Genomic DNA, 15674 nt, shown 5'->3' on the forward strand with positions numbered 1-15674 from the left:
AAAAGACCACGTCTGAATGGGGCCGTTTCACAAGGGGCACGGCGAGGCGCTGACTTGGCCTGCAGCAGACAGCTTAATTAGGTCCACTTTTGGCATTTCTGCTCCTATTTACCCACATCTGTTTGCAACTAGCTGACCCGTATTGCACATGGTTGTGGAATGTCCAGGAAAATTGTTCGAGACAGCAATCTGCAGTCCTATTTTTGACCTCCACTCCCCCCCCCAAAAGAAAAAGTGTTTTTTAAGGATTTAGGATTGCCAAAGCAAAAATGAAATAAGCTTTCTTTTCTCTTCTGCAGACATTTGTCCATGGACTAACCCGTTGTCATCTGCTACACCGGAGTTCAAAGCCATAAGTATTGATATAAAACACATATCACAATTAATAACCGCCAAGATACTAGTGTACATACGCTAACAGCCGACAGCTGACCCTTCTTCCATTCCAACCATCCACAAGTGCGAATCATCAGCGGAGCCACATTTAACTGCAGCTGGCAAGTGTCAAGATGCAAAGATTAGGACGACTAATGAATATTTGCCAACTTGCAGCCGCTGGGTGTTTAGATGCAGTTCACCCCCATTGATTTCCCTGTTGGGCGAAGACAACTTTATCCCCGTGGCAAGTCCCTGGCTCATCTCCCCCGACAGCAAGGCAGCCGACAGACAGACAAGGGGTTTTCTGGCCCCGATTCGAGCCTGGTAGGTGTGAGCGGGACACCTGACCGAGGCGAAACACACAGGGGCAGCAAAGAGCAGGGGGAGCGTCTGTGTACCAGTGGGTTAGGAAGTGGACAAAGATGTCCAGCTGTGAGCGGGTAGCCGTCGGGATAATATTCGAGCCAGCACAATTATCACAGAGCCCAGTGTGTTGGATTATCACAGAGAGCAGGTGGCTGTGAAAGACAAGGAGCGAGAAAGTGAGAGGAAGTGGGGAGAAAGGTGGCAGATGGCTGTAGGATCCTATGTGTCCAGGAGGAAAGAGAGAGAAGAACGCAACAGAGGAGAGACTTTGTCCGGGAAATATGAAGCCATTGCCAACAGTAGGTTAGCTTAGCTTAGCGTAAAGAGAGCACTACCAGCCCCTATGAAGGGTAAGAGGCATTATATCCTGTTTAGTCTCTACAAAACACACTTGATAGAACAAGTTGTTTAGAGGTGTTGGTAGCCAGATTTTGTAACAGTTTCCTCTTGATTCCAGTCTTTGTGCAAAGCTGAGCGGCTATTGGCTGGAGCCTAATATTTATATCGAGCGTACTGTACATGAGAAATACGACTCGACATGAACTCAAAGAGACTCATTTCAACCTCGCGTCACAGAGCCGTGCCCACAAAACACTAATAGCTGAAGAAAACGAGATGATTTCAAACACGTCCTCATTGATTCGCCGCTGCACCTCTGTGACAGGAAATTGCTTTGACACAGTGAAGCAGGCATCTGCGGAGAGTGCTGCAGTGGATGCGTCCGCACAAGCACAGGACGTCAATAACTTACAGGGAGAATAAACAGCATCACTGCGACGCCAGTTGTTTTCTGGATCTATCCTCTGAGACGACTGGATAATAAACTGATGAATACACGGGAAGCTGGAAAACCTTCTGGTGGTAGGTGTGTTTGGATGAAGTACCACTGTGACAAAGACAGAGGCACACACTCTGTGTGGTTTTCGTGGATTAAACGGAGATAATTTGGGCAAAGCCCCGCTCAGGGTAGACCCGTGTACGAGGCCAGCTGCCGCAGTAATTCATCCCATTTATCTTCAACTCAAACAAATAAAAGAAAAGACTTGGGGCCATGTAAAGTGGCCAAACCTTTATCAATGGTGTCAAACACAAATACACAATGAGCTGCAGGTCATCATTATTTCTGACTTACTGTCCTCCAATCAGAGTGGGGGACACAGCTGGGGGACACCAGTCGGACACTGCTACACTAATCCACGAGCCACCTGCTTGGGGTGAGGGGGAATTCACGCTTGACTCAATTTCGTGTTCTTCACCAAAATGACAGAGTGCGAGTCAACAGTAAAGTACTGTAAAGATACAGGAAATAAAACAACTCATTTGTTCTGTGTTTGGATTGTTTTACCTTCATTCCTCTTGCCGTTTTATTCTTCCTCCATTTTCCACCTCGTTTCATTTCGATTATGCGTTTCAGTGAAATTGTGTCTTGGTTATCATCTGAAATATCTTGTTTTCTTGTGTTGCGGGGAGGTTTGTGCGCGCCCCGTGGGTTAGACTATGATCATTATGACTGAGCAAATGATCTCAAATTGAAGTTGTATTACATTTTCTCCAATGATTAGATGCAATGAAACACAATTACCTCAAGAACTAGGACGTTAAAATCATTTCCCGCGTATTGTCGGGCCACTTAAGTGTTTTGGTGCCCCTAGCCACTGTGTTCGGGGTCTGCTTTTCTTGTTCCCTGCACTCAGCAGCTCCACTCTGGGAGTTCGCATTCAATCCTCTCCCGTGGCTTTGAAGGGAACTGTGCTGCAGCTATCCAGGCACTCTCGCTTTACCAGAGTGTAAGGCACAGCTCGGCCTGTGCAGGTCTCCGGACGCTGCGTCAAAGCGTTGTGTGAAGCAGCTCGCCTCACAACATTTCTGTATCACCAGATGTGGAATGGACTGTGAGCGAACAAAGCATCGTTTGCCCCGGAAATATTTCTGCTCCCTTCGAGTCACCTCTGGTTTAACACGGTCCCAGTGGTTTCATTTCACTGTTCACTACACACTCTCACAGATGTGCACTGCCTCTGGCATCCATCTAGGCCTTTATAAATGAGGCAAACTGTATGGAGAGCAGAATATCCATCATCCTACCAAGCTACCTCATGTTTTAGACTTTGTTGAAGGAGTAGTTTTGAACTACAGCTCCCATAATTGTGATTCATAGGGGGTGCGACTAATGAGCTAAAATGAGGTTGAATGCGTCTCACTACGTTTGAAACGTAACTTTATGAAGTTTTGTAACATCTCATGCCAATCTAGTGTCAAAAAGGAATCATTCATTTCTTCAAAACAGAAACTTCTGCAATATCTGATCAAATCTTTGTTCGCGAAATTTTCGCCCAGTGTTGCCAACTCTTTTTCTAATGATAGTAGCAAACAGCACATAGGTTCAAAAGTTGTAAAAAAGTGGCCAAGATGGCAACGCTGACAGTCCGTCCTTTCAGGCCTCCCTCCAAAACCACTCCCTGAAGATTATCATCATGAACGTAAACAACGAACATGGATATCGTTAGAACTCGCAGCTTGTGGAAGACTTCGGCGATGCGCAATGATTAATCAACAGATTTGTTATTTGTAGTCCTTCTGATCAGACATGATTCATTTTTTGAGTCGCTCCTGGCAATAATTAATTCGTCAGTGAATAATTTGATACATTTGGAGTTTTTGTCGTCTGGTGGGAGGCGTACCGTGATCTAAGATGATGAGCTGGGCGCTGGACTGGATGTTGCCTGCATCGTTCTCCGCGAGGCACTGATAGAAACCCTCATCCGACTTGACCAGACCCAGAACCTGCAGGTTGTGCTCCTTCTACAGAGCAGGAAGCAAGAAAAATGGGAACAAAAGGAAAAAAACAAATACGAGCAGTTAATGTTGTTATGTAGCATTTTCAACCGATCTCTAACTCTTAATTCATAACAACGTCGTCATAGAAAGGTGACACGTCGGTGAAAAAATGAACTCACGATTATTTTGAAGTAGTCACTGGGGATGACAGCGTCCCCGTTCTTGACCCATTTGACAGTGGGAGCCGGTGACCCCGACACCTCGCACTCAAAGACGATGTCCATGGACTCGTAGGCATAAACGTTGTCTGGCCGCTTGACAAACTGGGGAGGAACTGTGGAAACCAGATGAGAAAAGGGGAGTCAGAGAAGTACAAAAAAAACCCATAAAAACATTACATTGATGGTGAAAGTTCAGTGGAATTGACTAAACGGTTAAAACAAAGCAGCGAATAAGAGATGACTGCAGAAAAAATGTGCAGGAGGAACCAATTTGTCAAAACTAACCAGGCACATCAAACTCCATGTGCCAGGAAATGAACAAGTCCAAGTGATGCCATGCCGCCCCTTCAACTGCCAAATTCCCAGTTAAGAGAGGGTGGAAAGAACAACAACTTATACAATGACTGTTCTGTTCCCTCCACACAACTGCGACCTTTCCAGCAGATTTGATATGACGGTTCAATAACCTCTGTTCTTATTTATCCAAAAAGAACAACGGCTACTTTGGTCCCAGCGCAGTGGGTTCGCGTGCCACACCGGCTAAGCTGAGCACGTGCAGATCTCCCTTAGTCCCTTTAATGAGGGCCAGAGAGGAGTTATTTGATCTGCTGGGGCGATACAGCGGCTCATCAATCTGTCCCAGAACAAGGTCACCGGGAGCGCAGGGCCCAGGCCTCGTCCTCGCTCTGTAATTGGACTGCATGTGCATGTGAGGAGTGACGTGTGTGTGTGTGTGTGTGTGTGTGCACGCACAAGTCCCTTTGCTGCCTCTGTGCATTCTCTGATAAGCGGCAACCTCGCTGACCACAGTTTAAAGTACTGTATTGTTAGTGTGTCGAGCTTCGCCACCAGGCCCCCGGGCTCTGTGACAGCCAGTTATTAGCATCTATTTTGTGGCATTTTCGCATGGGCTGATTGGATATCAGCAGCAGTGGGTGGATGGGGCCCTTTCTCTGGCTTTATTCAGCAGAGCAGCAGGTTGTGAGGTCGGGTCCCCCTCATATACTTGATGTAGCTGCGGCTAATTTACCGCAACATGAAATAGCTCGTGGACAGATTAGCGTTCATTCTGTTGGGAGAGAATTGAACCTTTTATATTATAGTTAAACTGCTACAGATACAATGCCCTGCACATTATACACAGTTCTCCGGCAACAATAGTCACAATTCACCAAGAAGCAGTGCAGCTACAGGACACAGTGTATTTTCCTAACCTTGAATGCACTTTCCCCCTCTGTTCAGTATGATCATGCCCAACACAGAGCACACAAAGGGAGGAGAGGCACAGCTCAATAGAAGTCGCACACAAAGAGATAGCAGCGAGCAATTCCTACAAAATGCTTTCTCTGTATCGTCATCTAAGAAGCCAGAGGCAGCACCTGTGTGTGTCCTCAATATTTCTATAACTCCAGGAAAACAGCAGTGGCTTTAATCTTTAACATTTAAATTGCAAATGAGGTAATAAAGTGATTGTAACTGTTCCGTTACTTAATAGTTTCGGCAGCAATTAAAACAAAAATCGAACTGGATGATACTTCAGAAATGAACTGTAGTAAAATACAGTATAGTCTTCCAATCCCACAAGGTAGCAGAACGAGTCAAACACGAAACCGCTGGAGAGAGCCACAGGATATTGAAGCCTGTGTGAATATGAATCATTTCAAACGTGTCTGCATACTGGTCTCGTCCCACTGTTACTGGTGCTATATGCCGTACATAATTGTATTTGCTCCCTGCCGGCTAAATGTGCAGGGATAGATTTGTATTATGTTTTGCTGTTTGTAATACAAGTGTGGCTGTGTAAGTGCCTGCTTATGGATGCAAACATATGTTTCTGTACGTCCACGCTGTCTCAATCTGTGCACGGTCATGATATTCATATGGGGTTTTGCATCACATTGCAATGCCTTTGTATGTGTATGTGAGTGCAGAGCCCCCTAGTGAGGTTTGCTGGTGACTGGTACCCTGTGGCTCTCTTTATCTCTCTCCGTCTCTTCGTTTTACCACTCACTCTCGTTTTTTCTACCCGACTCTTAATCTTCCGATAACTCCCTGTTTATCTCTCCATCTTCAGCCTCCCCCTCACCTCTCCCCATCTGAGCAGACATGCACCATTTATCTAAAAGCAGTTCAGACATTTGGAACATGTTGGACCGAGCAATGAGTAGAAATGCCTAAATATACCGGTGCTGCTTGAGCGGCGGAAGAAGCTTTCAGGACTCAACAGAGGGTGGTTTGTGTGTGTGTGTGTGTGTGTGGAGGGGCAACTCACAATGCAACATGTCTGATGACCTTCCTTAATTGGATGTTTACAGCATGAAACATGCATATGCAAATAGTCGCATTTACAAACAGAAGCAGAAAAGAGCTACAAACGCCAGCTGTTGCTCAACTCAAACAGCACTGAAGTTACCGTGAAAACATCAAACACTTCATTCTTTTTTTTAATTTATTAATATGCCATTCATAACCAGAACATCGTCGACAGCAGTGGTGTTTTTGACCACAGGCGGACGACAAGATAAACACGCCGACCGCAGAAACACTGCACTGTGAGAGGTAGTAAACAAAAGGGATTCAGGATTCAACAAAAAAAGTCTTTAGAAAACATTTGACGTTAAATCATTATGTAGTAAGACGCATTCAAAACGATATCGATGTATACGGTGAGTTTTGTTGAAGAGATGTGCGTACGTTCAGTGCACGCCTGCTTGATTGACAGGTGTCTTAGCCTACCACACTCTGCTCACACGCCTCCCATCAGCGCTACTCTAGGATTTCCTGGATCCAGGAACCGACAACGATGGTGATAAATCAAAATGCAGGACTAAAAACATGTCCCTTCATGAGCATATTGAACGACGTCGCATAAACACGCCAGGTCCATGTTTTTTCTGACACGCTTTCCTGCAAACACACAGATGCTCAACTCTTTGAGCTGGAATGTGTCCAAACAGGAGCACGAATACCACTCTAATGAAAGGGAAATCCTACAGAGACAGAAGAAGAACAAAGGAGAAGGCAGACACGCAAAAGAGAGAGAGAAAAAACAACAAGATCAAAACAAATGTGAAAGAGGGAGAGCGGCCCGAAAAAAACTCCGATGCCAGTTCTTCGGAGCTGGTATCATGTCTCTAGCCTGTAGCTTAGTAAAATAAGCTTTAATGCAGACTTACACTGACTCCAGTGAACTACTCAAAGAGGGCCACGAAAAGGTCATGCGAGTGTGTCTCACTGTGAGCTTGAACAAAAGCCCGCAGGATTCCTAAAGGGCTTCTGGGAAGATCACTTTACTTAAAGCTTCACTAGTAGCCAGGATACGCTGAATAGAGATATAAAAAAGCCTCCACCGATTAGTACTGATGTAAAAAAGTGAAATATCAAAGTCAAAAAGCTGAAGAAGGCAGCTGTATCAGTTGAGTACTTTTGGTCATGAGTCAAATGCTTTAAACATAAATTCTGAAACATCTGGACCACAGCGGTCATCCACTAAGGCCGAAAGTAAGACTGCTAAAGCTGAAGGATCCGAAAGACATGTTCCTTCTCCGTTAGCTTGGCGGGAGTCCAGTTGGCGTCATAAAGTTAAACAACAGCTCTTTGGGCAGTCAGGGTTTACTCTGAGCGAGCTAATTACCCACCCTGCTCTTCCAGAGATAAGAGCGTCACTCTTTATCCCGGTCAAAACAAACAGCTTCGGCAGAAAGGCCTGTAGGATGCTTGCTGTTTGCTTTCCTCGTCATTGAGGAGAGCACAATGTTCCGTAAGAGGCAGAGTCACAGAGCGGGAGTTCAATCTCTGGACGTTTTTTGTCGACTCACTCCGATGGTTCTCAAATTACAGGAATTGAGTAAAAGCAGAGGCCTGAGATTGTCCGTGAAATGCTGAAACAAAGCTCTCTTGATGGTAGAGAGGTTCATGGTGCATGTATTTTAAAAACATGCTCGTTTTTTTAGATTTGAAGTCTTAAATATGAGAAGTTTTTAGTGAGTTAACTTCAGCAGAGCTTGAGAAGAAGCAGGTTCGTTCGTCTTGAATACAGATGCAGGAACAGTTTAGGATTTAGATACTTAAGTTTTTGTAAAGTAAAACAGTTAAATGTAGTTTTACTTAAAGAACTACAAATTGATGTAACATTTCCCTAAAGATGATGAACAACCGCCGTAGTAACGGGCGTCTTCACGAGCCACAAAAGTGTTTCAACCCATAACCAGAATCAAAACCTTCCTGAGCGGTGACACCAAACCAGCAACGTGGCGACGAATGACTCAACGACTGAGTTTTACAGCCGGACAGGCCGGTTGATGCTGTCAGAAGCTGCTGCCCACTCAAAGTCCTGGTGAGATGGGCCGAGCCGGACCGGGTTTCCAGCAGCAGATGAAGCAACATGGGACAGACTAACACAACGGCTCCGGCAGAACGAAGCACTTCAGCCGCGGTGACACTTGTCTTTTCAATACATCCAATCGTGCCAGGATACAGTAACTGTCAAGTCTGTACGCTCCGGGATCGGATATCGCTCACATTGGCATCCGATCAGACGTCATCGCATCATTCTCCCCCCCCCCCCTACACGGGAGTTCCTCTCCGGAGCGAGAGCAAAGGGAAGAGAGGAGAAAGACCGGGGCTGGAGCAGTCTGAGGCGTGTGAAGTTACTGCTGATAAAAACTCAACACATCCTCGTTTTTCTGCTTCAAAATAAAAGCTTTTGGGACTATTATTCTGAAGCATTTATAGGAAAATGTGTTCATCACTGATTAGCAAAGCTTTGTTAGCGGCTAATCTTCCGAGTCAACTTACACTGCAGGGAGGAAGCGTAAGCAGCTAAAAGAATGGGAGACTTATTGTGAAGACGTTCTGGGAAGTGAAATGTGTTTATTCTCCGTTTTACAGCCGCAAAATACATCCAATTACTATCAGATCAGGCAGGTCACACCAAAGTGTCTCATTTAGTGCATGAAATCACAAAAGTCGCACTGTAAGAACACGAGACACACACTTGCATGTTCCTTCATCACGGCGATGAAGTGGCTGTAAGTGAAACAAACAGCAGGTGACTGCAGACACAAGAGAGGGCGTGGACGGGAATCAGACACCTCCACACACACACATCTCACCCCACTGGTTGAGATGTAACACCCTTTGTGAAAAAGGGAAAAGGTGTGTGAGCCTCTGGGTGTTGCTCCTCATCAGGTTAGCATCATTAAAATAGCTAAATGGAAAAAGTTTCTTTGTATTTCGTCACTGCTCTGTGGCACTGCAGGGGGGCAGGAAGATGGCGTGCCGAACTAGAAACAGACCAAAATATCCACCAGATCTATATCAGGTCTCTAATTCTTCCATGCGCCGTTTAAAACAACTACTCCTGTCACGAACTGGGAAATAAGCTTTGAGCAGAGTTCAGAAAAAAACCTCTCTACCGCATTTTCAACTGATATGTTAACAGACGCCACACGCTCTGAAGTTACAGTCACACGTTTCTTTTTTTTTACCGGTGGAACAAGGTGAGCCGGTATGTAGATGTGATATAAAGTCAATAAGTTACTTTTCTCTTGCTACAAAAGAGTGAAGAAGAAGTTGGAACTGCGAGCTGACAATTTGTTTTCGTGAGTTCTGTCTATTTTGGGCCATTTCTATAACAAGGCAAAAGCACTCCTCCTGTCTGTGGTTGTAAATCCTCAGCCCATATAGGAGAGACATGAAAGACATGGAACCTTTACAGGGGGCCGGGCGGGATTTCCTGCATGTCAGCGCTGCACATGGAAAGAACAATTAGGTTGATGACATGAGGCCTTGATAGATGACGGCCAATGACTCGGAGCCCCATAAAACGGGAAACATACATGTTTGTGGAGAGACTATTTTGGTCCTGCAAAAACACACACACACACACACACACACACACACACACACACACACACACAGACACAGACACAGAGTCCAGGTCTGGGTGGAGACCATAATCAAAAGCTGCTGCCTCCTCTGGCCTCATTTATCCTCCTGCCAGCTCTAACAGAGGGTGAGGTGTCACAGCAGAGTCATACTGAACAGAACACACACACACACACACACACACACACACACACACACAAATCATGCAATCCTAGATGTGACATAAAAGGAAGGATGCCGTTCTTGGTTGGAGTCTGACATTCTAAAAAAAAAAAAAAAAAAAAAGGACTTCTACTGTAGTTAAGAAAAGTTTAGCTTCACTCCAATGCCAGATTGTGTTTGTGTCTACACATTTAGAGGCTCTAATCCTCTTTATCTCACTGGCACATTTAATTAAAAGACATATATGGCACACGCTGCTCTGGGATAGCTGTTGCTTATTTTTGGCAGCCACTGACGTTATCTCTTCTCCTGTTTGTACATCATTTCACATTGCAAAGAGGTACTCATGTCTGTTGAGTTGTTGACTTCCTGTTTATGCAGTTTCCCCCCGTTCTCCGAGAGCACGGCACAAGTTACCAAAGCTTGTTGATTGAAAGATAAAAAGTACAAACATATTCGAGGTGGGTCGCAAACGAGGAGACGAAGTTAACTGAAGAGCCGCCGAGGCGGGTTCAATCTTTGAATAACGGTGAGACCATGCGCGTGGAGTAAATGCATACAGGTGTATAGACTAAGTGCATACTTGACCTTGTGTGGCATCATTTTGTATGCATGGCTGTGTGTTAGTGTATGTGTGTGTGTGTGTGTGTGTGTGTGTGTGTGTGTGTGTGTGTGTGTGTGTGTGTGTGTGTGCCCCTGCGGCCCCCATGCATCTCTCCCCTCCACAGATGAGCACCAGCTGCATCGCAAACCCCCAACCTATCTCCGGGCGGAAACCTAACAATGTCTTACCGCATCACATCCCCGGCTGACTCTCTGCATCTCTTCCTCAGCACAAACTGTCCAGTGTTTATGAAAAGCCACTAACCGTAAAACACACAACTCCTCCTTGTTACTGCGGCAAAAGAGGCCCCACGGTGTTTTTAGAGGCAGTCAATCGTCGGGGAAAGTTGTTTTGATGTTGGTATGGATTCATACCACACACTGATTTGTATGGGGGTCTTTTACAAGCGCAGCCACTCCTTGAGGGAATCAATTGACCTTTCAAGTGTCACTTCTGTTGTCAAGGGAGCAAATCAATGCCACAATCTGGAGTCTTGGTGAATCTGTGTGAAGCAAATGTAATTAGGCCTGTGAGTCTACAGCGTGGGATTTAATCAAACAGTTTCATCCTATTACAGTGACGGATGTCTTTCAACATATCGGTCAGTCAATCCTCTACAATGTCGTGACGTTGGAGGTGAAGGCCGGCAGGGGTCGGGTCAGAGGTTTCGGGGGACGGACTTAAAACGAGTGAAGTCAGATGTCCACCTGTGAGCTGATCCGATTTTCCATTACCGTCTACGAGTGTCGACTGCGAGCGACGGGAAATGATGAAAGTGTGGTGGAGGGGTGATGAAGAGATGAAGGGATTTGGGGAAGAAAAGAGATGGAGTCATGGCAAGATGTGGCCGCGTGTGAAATGCAATGAAGCGGGGAATGAGCCTCAGGGTGTTTCCCCCATTCTTTAGTTATTTCATACCAAATCCTGTTGACTTGCTTCACCTGGGAAAAGCACACAAGCACACATGACGTGTGTGTGTGTGTGTGTGTGTGTGTGTGTGTGTGTGTTTTCCCACCAACACAACGTCTGACAACAGTAATTACCACGCACTTACTGTGGGTGTGTCGAAAAAGTGTGTTAGGATGTGAATTGGTCGGATTTTTTCTCAGCATGTTCGACTGTATAGATGCTATTTATGTGCTTTGTATATTTCTATCGTTAATTGTAATATCTAGTGGCTATCCGACAATAAATGCTGACATAGCTGTATATTATTTTGCATTGTTAGAGTTAAGGGATGTGGTTTTTAATAACTATTGTACCACTGGCGCTGGCGTTGAGAATGATTGGCTCAACAGCGCGATATTATTGACATTTCATTTTTTTGCAAATGACTTTATTTATCCTGATTTCAGTGCTTTATATCGGCTTTATCGTCAGGATCACTTGGCATATTGTTTCAGTTGTATTGAAGTTTTAATTGTTGTTGCTCTGCACTTGTAGCCTACATGTAGGATGTGACGGTTGGTCTTTGGGGTATCTGTCCCGCCCCTCCTCCTATGTGATTGGATGGCTGAGCATCTTACCCAAAGTTGAAGGTTCTCAACTCTTGACCACCAGTAAAGGACATCAAAACTTGCAGCGTTAAGTGCGAAAATGAGGCTCAGCGCTCCAATTGCAAAGAACTCAAAAAAGAAAAAGTGTGAACATAGAGGTTGTTGCGGTTGCTTGCCATCGCCTGCAAGCCGTATGTACCACCGGCATGAAGTGCCATGAACGCCTCTTGCATTTGTTAATTCATCGTTCGGGTAGAGGCGAGCACATCTCACATGAAGACAAATAACCCTTGTTGCAGCTCCACATGGCTCGCTTATTGTTACCACATGAGACACAGGGTGAATATAGTGTGTGAAATAATGAGGTGACATCAGTGTGTTCTTTTTGTGCTTTGGGAATGAAGACTTTTAGAAACACACCGTGGCACGAGTACTGACCGTGCTTGTGTATTTATTTTAGACCAGCCTTGCATAAATCAGGTTCTTACTTTCAAAGTAGGACTTTGAAAGTAAGAAGATTAGTCAGCATTCCACTTGGGAAATAGCAGCTGTTGCTTGTGAAAGTGTCTTATGTGTGTCTAGCATATTTAAATTGGTCATTAAGCCCGAATCTTCAGTGATAAATAGTAGAGAATCAGCAGTCTGGCTTCTTCACAGAATTGACATAAAATTAGATGCAGAATTAACTTCTTTTTCTACCTGAAGCCCAAAAACGGACAATAATTTGTCGTCACTTATGAAAAATATTTCAGTGTATAAACAGGAAAATGTGTCCTGCTGCTGTAATGTAACATGGAGAAAACACAAAAACAGCATAAAAGCCAGGCTGATTATTTTGTGAACTAGTTACTTAATATTTGTGATTAGTCTGAAGTAACGTATTTGGGAAGTATGGAAGTCTTTGACACTATATGGCGCTTCTGTTGCAGAGGTGAACTACATGTGCGTTTTCTCACTGTGTTGTGGAGTATCTAAAAGAAAGCGGCCAGCTACTCTTTCAGTCTCTTCTAATTCTAGTTCTTGTCTTTCACCCGGCAGCAATCCGTGCAGCTCAAATCTTTCTGTTGTTCCTGCGTGAGGAAGAGTGATGTGAAACCGCAGATATAAACAGGTACACACACTCCATATCCTTACTTATGCTGAATACATCACTCACTGTCAACGCTTCCTCGATATCTACCAAAACATATCATTTGTCATAGTGTGCAGTGCATCTCAATAGGGCTGAGTCGCCTGCCTGTGTACCTCCACATGGTTTGCATATGAGTTTATTTCATTTCTAACTATATTGTCAGGGGCCTTGTTTCAGGCCTGTGATGTGCCTCCTAAAGACATTTAATAAGCTCATCCCCAAATATAATCAGATGAAACGAGACTCTCTTCAGCTCTCCACCACCGCACTCTCCTAAGTAACTAATGCATCGCTTGCCACCACTCCTCACTCATCTCCAGTCTCTGCTTTGATTTCAGCCTGCACAGTCACCTTGTTCCCAATGTATTTATTCCCAAGAATGTTTTGATCCGTGCCTCTGGCACTGTTCCGATTGTGTGCCGACAAAGTGGTTTGTTTGAGGGTACCTTGTATGGTGAGCTGGGCCTGGGCTTCGATGGTTGCGTTGGTGTTGTCCGCCGTGCAGGTGTAGATGCCGGCGTCGTCCTCTGTGAGATTGGAGATCTGGACACTGCCTCCTCCCAGCAGCTCCACACGACCCTCGCTGGAGACGGGAAGAAAGGGAGGAAAATGAGTAATGTTCCTGTGAACAAGTCTTTCCTCCGGATTCCTTTTTTTTAAATAAATAGTATTAAAGATCTTTAGGGCTTTGCCACATGCGACACTGTCAGCATTCCATAAAGAATACTCCCTTCCGGCTCATTCAGGTACCCGAGTGGTGACGGTTGTCTGGAGCCCAATGTTCACCTTCTATCCTGAAGATGACTGCACATCCGTCACCGTTTACCAACTCTCTGAATTAAGAAATAGATCTGAAAAAAGGCGATTCATGGACTGCTCGAGAATCGTGTGAGATAAAATAATACTTCTAAAGAGTACATGTACTGTACAAAGTCATATTTAGGCTACAGCTGCGGCTTGTGCAGCGTCACTATCGTCGTTACGTCGCCTTAACAGATGTTTTCGTTCTCTTTCATCAGCTGTAGATTAACTGGGGTGACGTGCATCTACAGAACAACGACGCAGCGATCTAAACTCAAGGAGACGTGATTGTGACGGCAAGAACTCCTGTTCAGTACCGACGGAGGTATTCAAGGTTCACAAGCCTTTAACATGTTGAGTATTTCCCTTCTCTCATGCAGGCTCCAAATACTGTTCGGCCTGTTTGTCCCTAAATCCAAAAAAAAAAAAGTCATCTTTCCATGTATAAGAGGATGAACTGCAACACACAGCGGCAGGAGAGGAGGACTGAACAAGCATTCGAGTGCAACATCGGGCATTTCAGACTCCGCAATCGTAAATATTTATCATTCCAATTTCTATTCACGCCGAATCCAAAAATGTAACAACATATCTATTTGTATGGCCTCCTTTTGAACCAGAGACCCTCCTCCATTTTAAACAGTCCTAACTTTGATTTTCCCAATAGGCCCAAGGGGGAAAGCAGTCTGTGGCCAAAGCTCTGGCTTGAATCAACAACCACTGGAGCATGGGAGGAGGAGGAGGCTGAGAGGGAAGAAAAACAGGAATCAATAGCTCACAGAGAACTCCGCATTCAGAAAGAGAGACACAGAGATGCAGCAGCGGGTCGGCTGAGGAAGATAACAATTCAAAGAGGGCCACAGCGTGAAAGATGCTACTGAGGAGAGCACGATGGGTGCATTGTGGTTTGTGTGCAGAGAGGATACATGCCGAGGTAAAGAGTGCGCCGAGGAAAACAACTCTATGCTGCAGGTTGAGTTCGTTTTAAACAAACTGCTGACTATAGCTCAGGCTTCCACACGAGCTCCCGCTTCTCTCTCCCCGACAAGTCCTGAAATTTGGCAGCATTGGCCTTTGAGACCATCTGTCCGTCTGTCTGTGCTGGAGCGGCGCATTCGAGTGGCACTCGACCTGCTGTCACCGAAACCACATCACTGTTTCACTTGAATTGTAGGGATGAAATGGACTATTAACTTCAGCATGAACCACAGTCGCATGAAAGTCTAATAGTCAGCTAACGCTTCCATTTCAGGTGAGCGGCGCTTACCGTCGCATACGGTGAAACTGGAGTGACTGGAAAATGAGAAAGCCAGGATTGCAAAATGATATGTGCTAAAGATTTAGATGCGATTCGGAGATATCGCTGCTTTGTAGGGTTTTTGGACATTTTCCTCGCTGAGGGTGGCTGGCAGCAGCAACGTGGCCCTGGAACCACTCTCATACACCAGCCTGCGTGAGACGCAGATCAAATGAAGTTTAACCCGCACTGTGGTCAAAAGGGTCAATGCCCGGTTGTCATCGTTTACACATGGTCCGGGATTGAAACTGATGAAACCTTCATTCCAGGGAAATTACCAATGAAAGTAGCTGGCAGCACCAGCTCCAAAAGTGCAACGAGAAAGCAAAGTCGACAACACTGATAGGCACCGATAGTAACTATTGTTACTCGTCTTATTACAGTCCTGCGACAGCCACATAAACCATATTTCTCTTCTCTTTTTTGTCAGAGCATTTGCTTTGTTGATTGCTGTCGGGATGTGAAAAGAATTTCAACAAATAAAACAAAAATAGTTTTTAAAATGTATTACCTACCCTTGCTTTAATGCAAAAACATGCACTCGATAATC

General features: G+C 45.1%; 1 protein-coding gene across 13 annotated transcripts in view; it reads right to left on the reverse strand.

Moving 5' to 3' along the window:
- Positions 1–15674, reverse strand: part of neo1a (neogenin 1a) — a 143074-nt gene that overhangs the window by 40826 nt on the left and 86574 nt on the right. For all 13 annotated transcript variants that reach the window (XM_079292281.1, XM_079292287.1, XM_079292280.1 and 10 more), the window contains exons 5-7: positions 13473–13609; positions 3702–3856; positions 3426–3546 (exon numbers count right to left, since the gene is read on the reverse strand). In XM_079292281.1, coding sequence (XP_079148407.1) covers positions 3426–3546; positions 3702–3856; positions 13473–13609 — 413 coding nt within the window. The remainder of the gene's footprint in view (positions 1–3425; positions 3547–3701; positions 3857–13472; positions 13610–15674) is intronic.

The sequence above is a fragment of the Melanostigma gelatinosum genome, assembly GCF_949748355.1.
Source record: "Melanostigma gelatinosum genome assembly, chromosome: 2".
In the NCBI taxonomy this organism is placed as follows: domain Eukaryota; kingdom Metazoa; phylum Chordata; class Actinopteri; order Perciformes; family Zoarcidae; genus Melanostigma; species Melanostigma gelatinosum.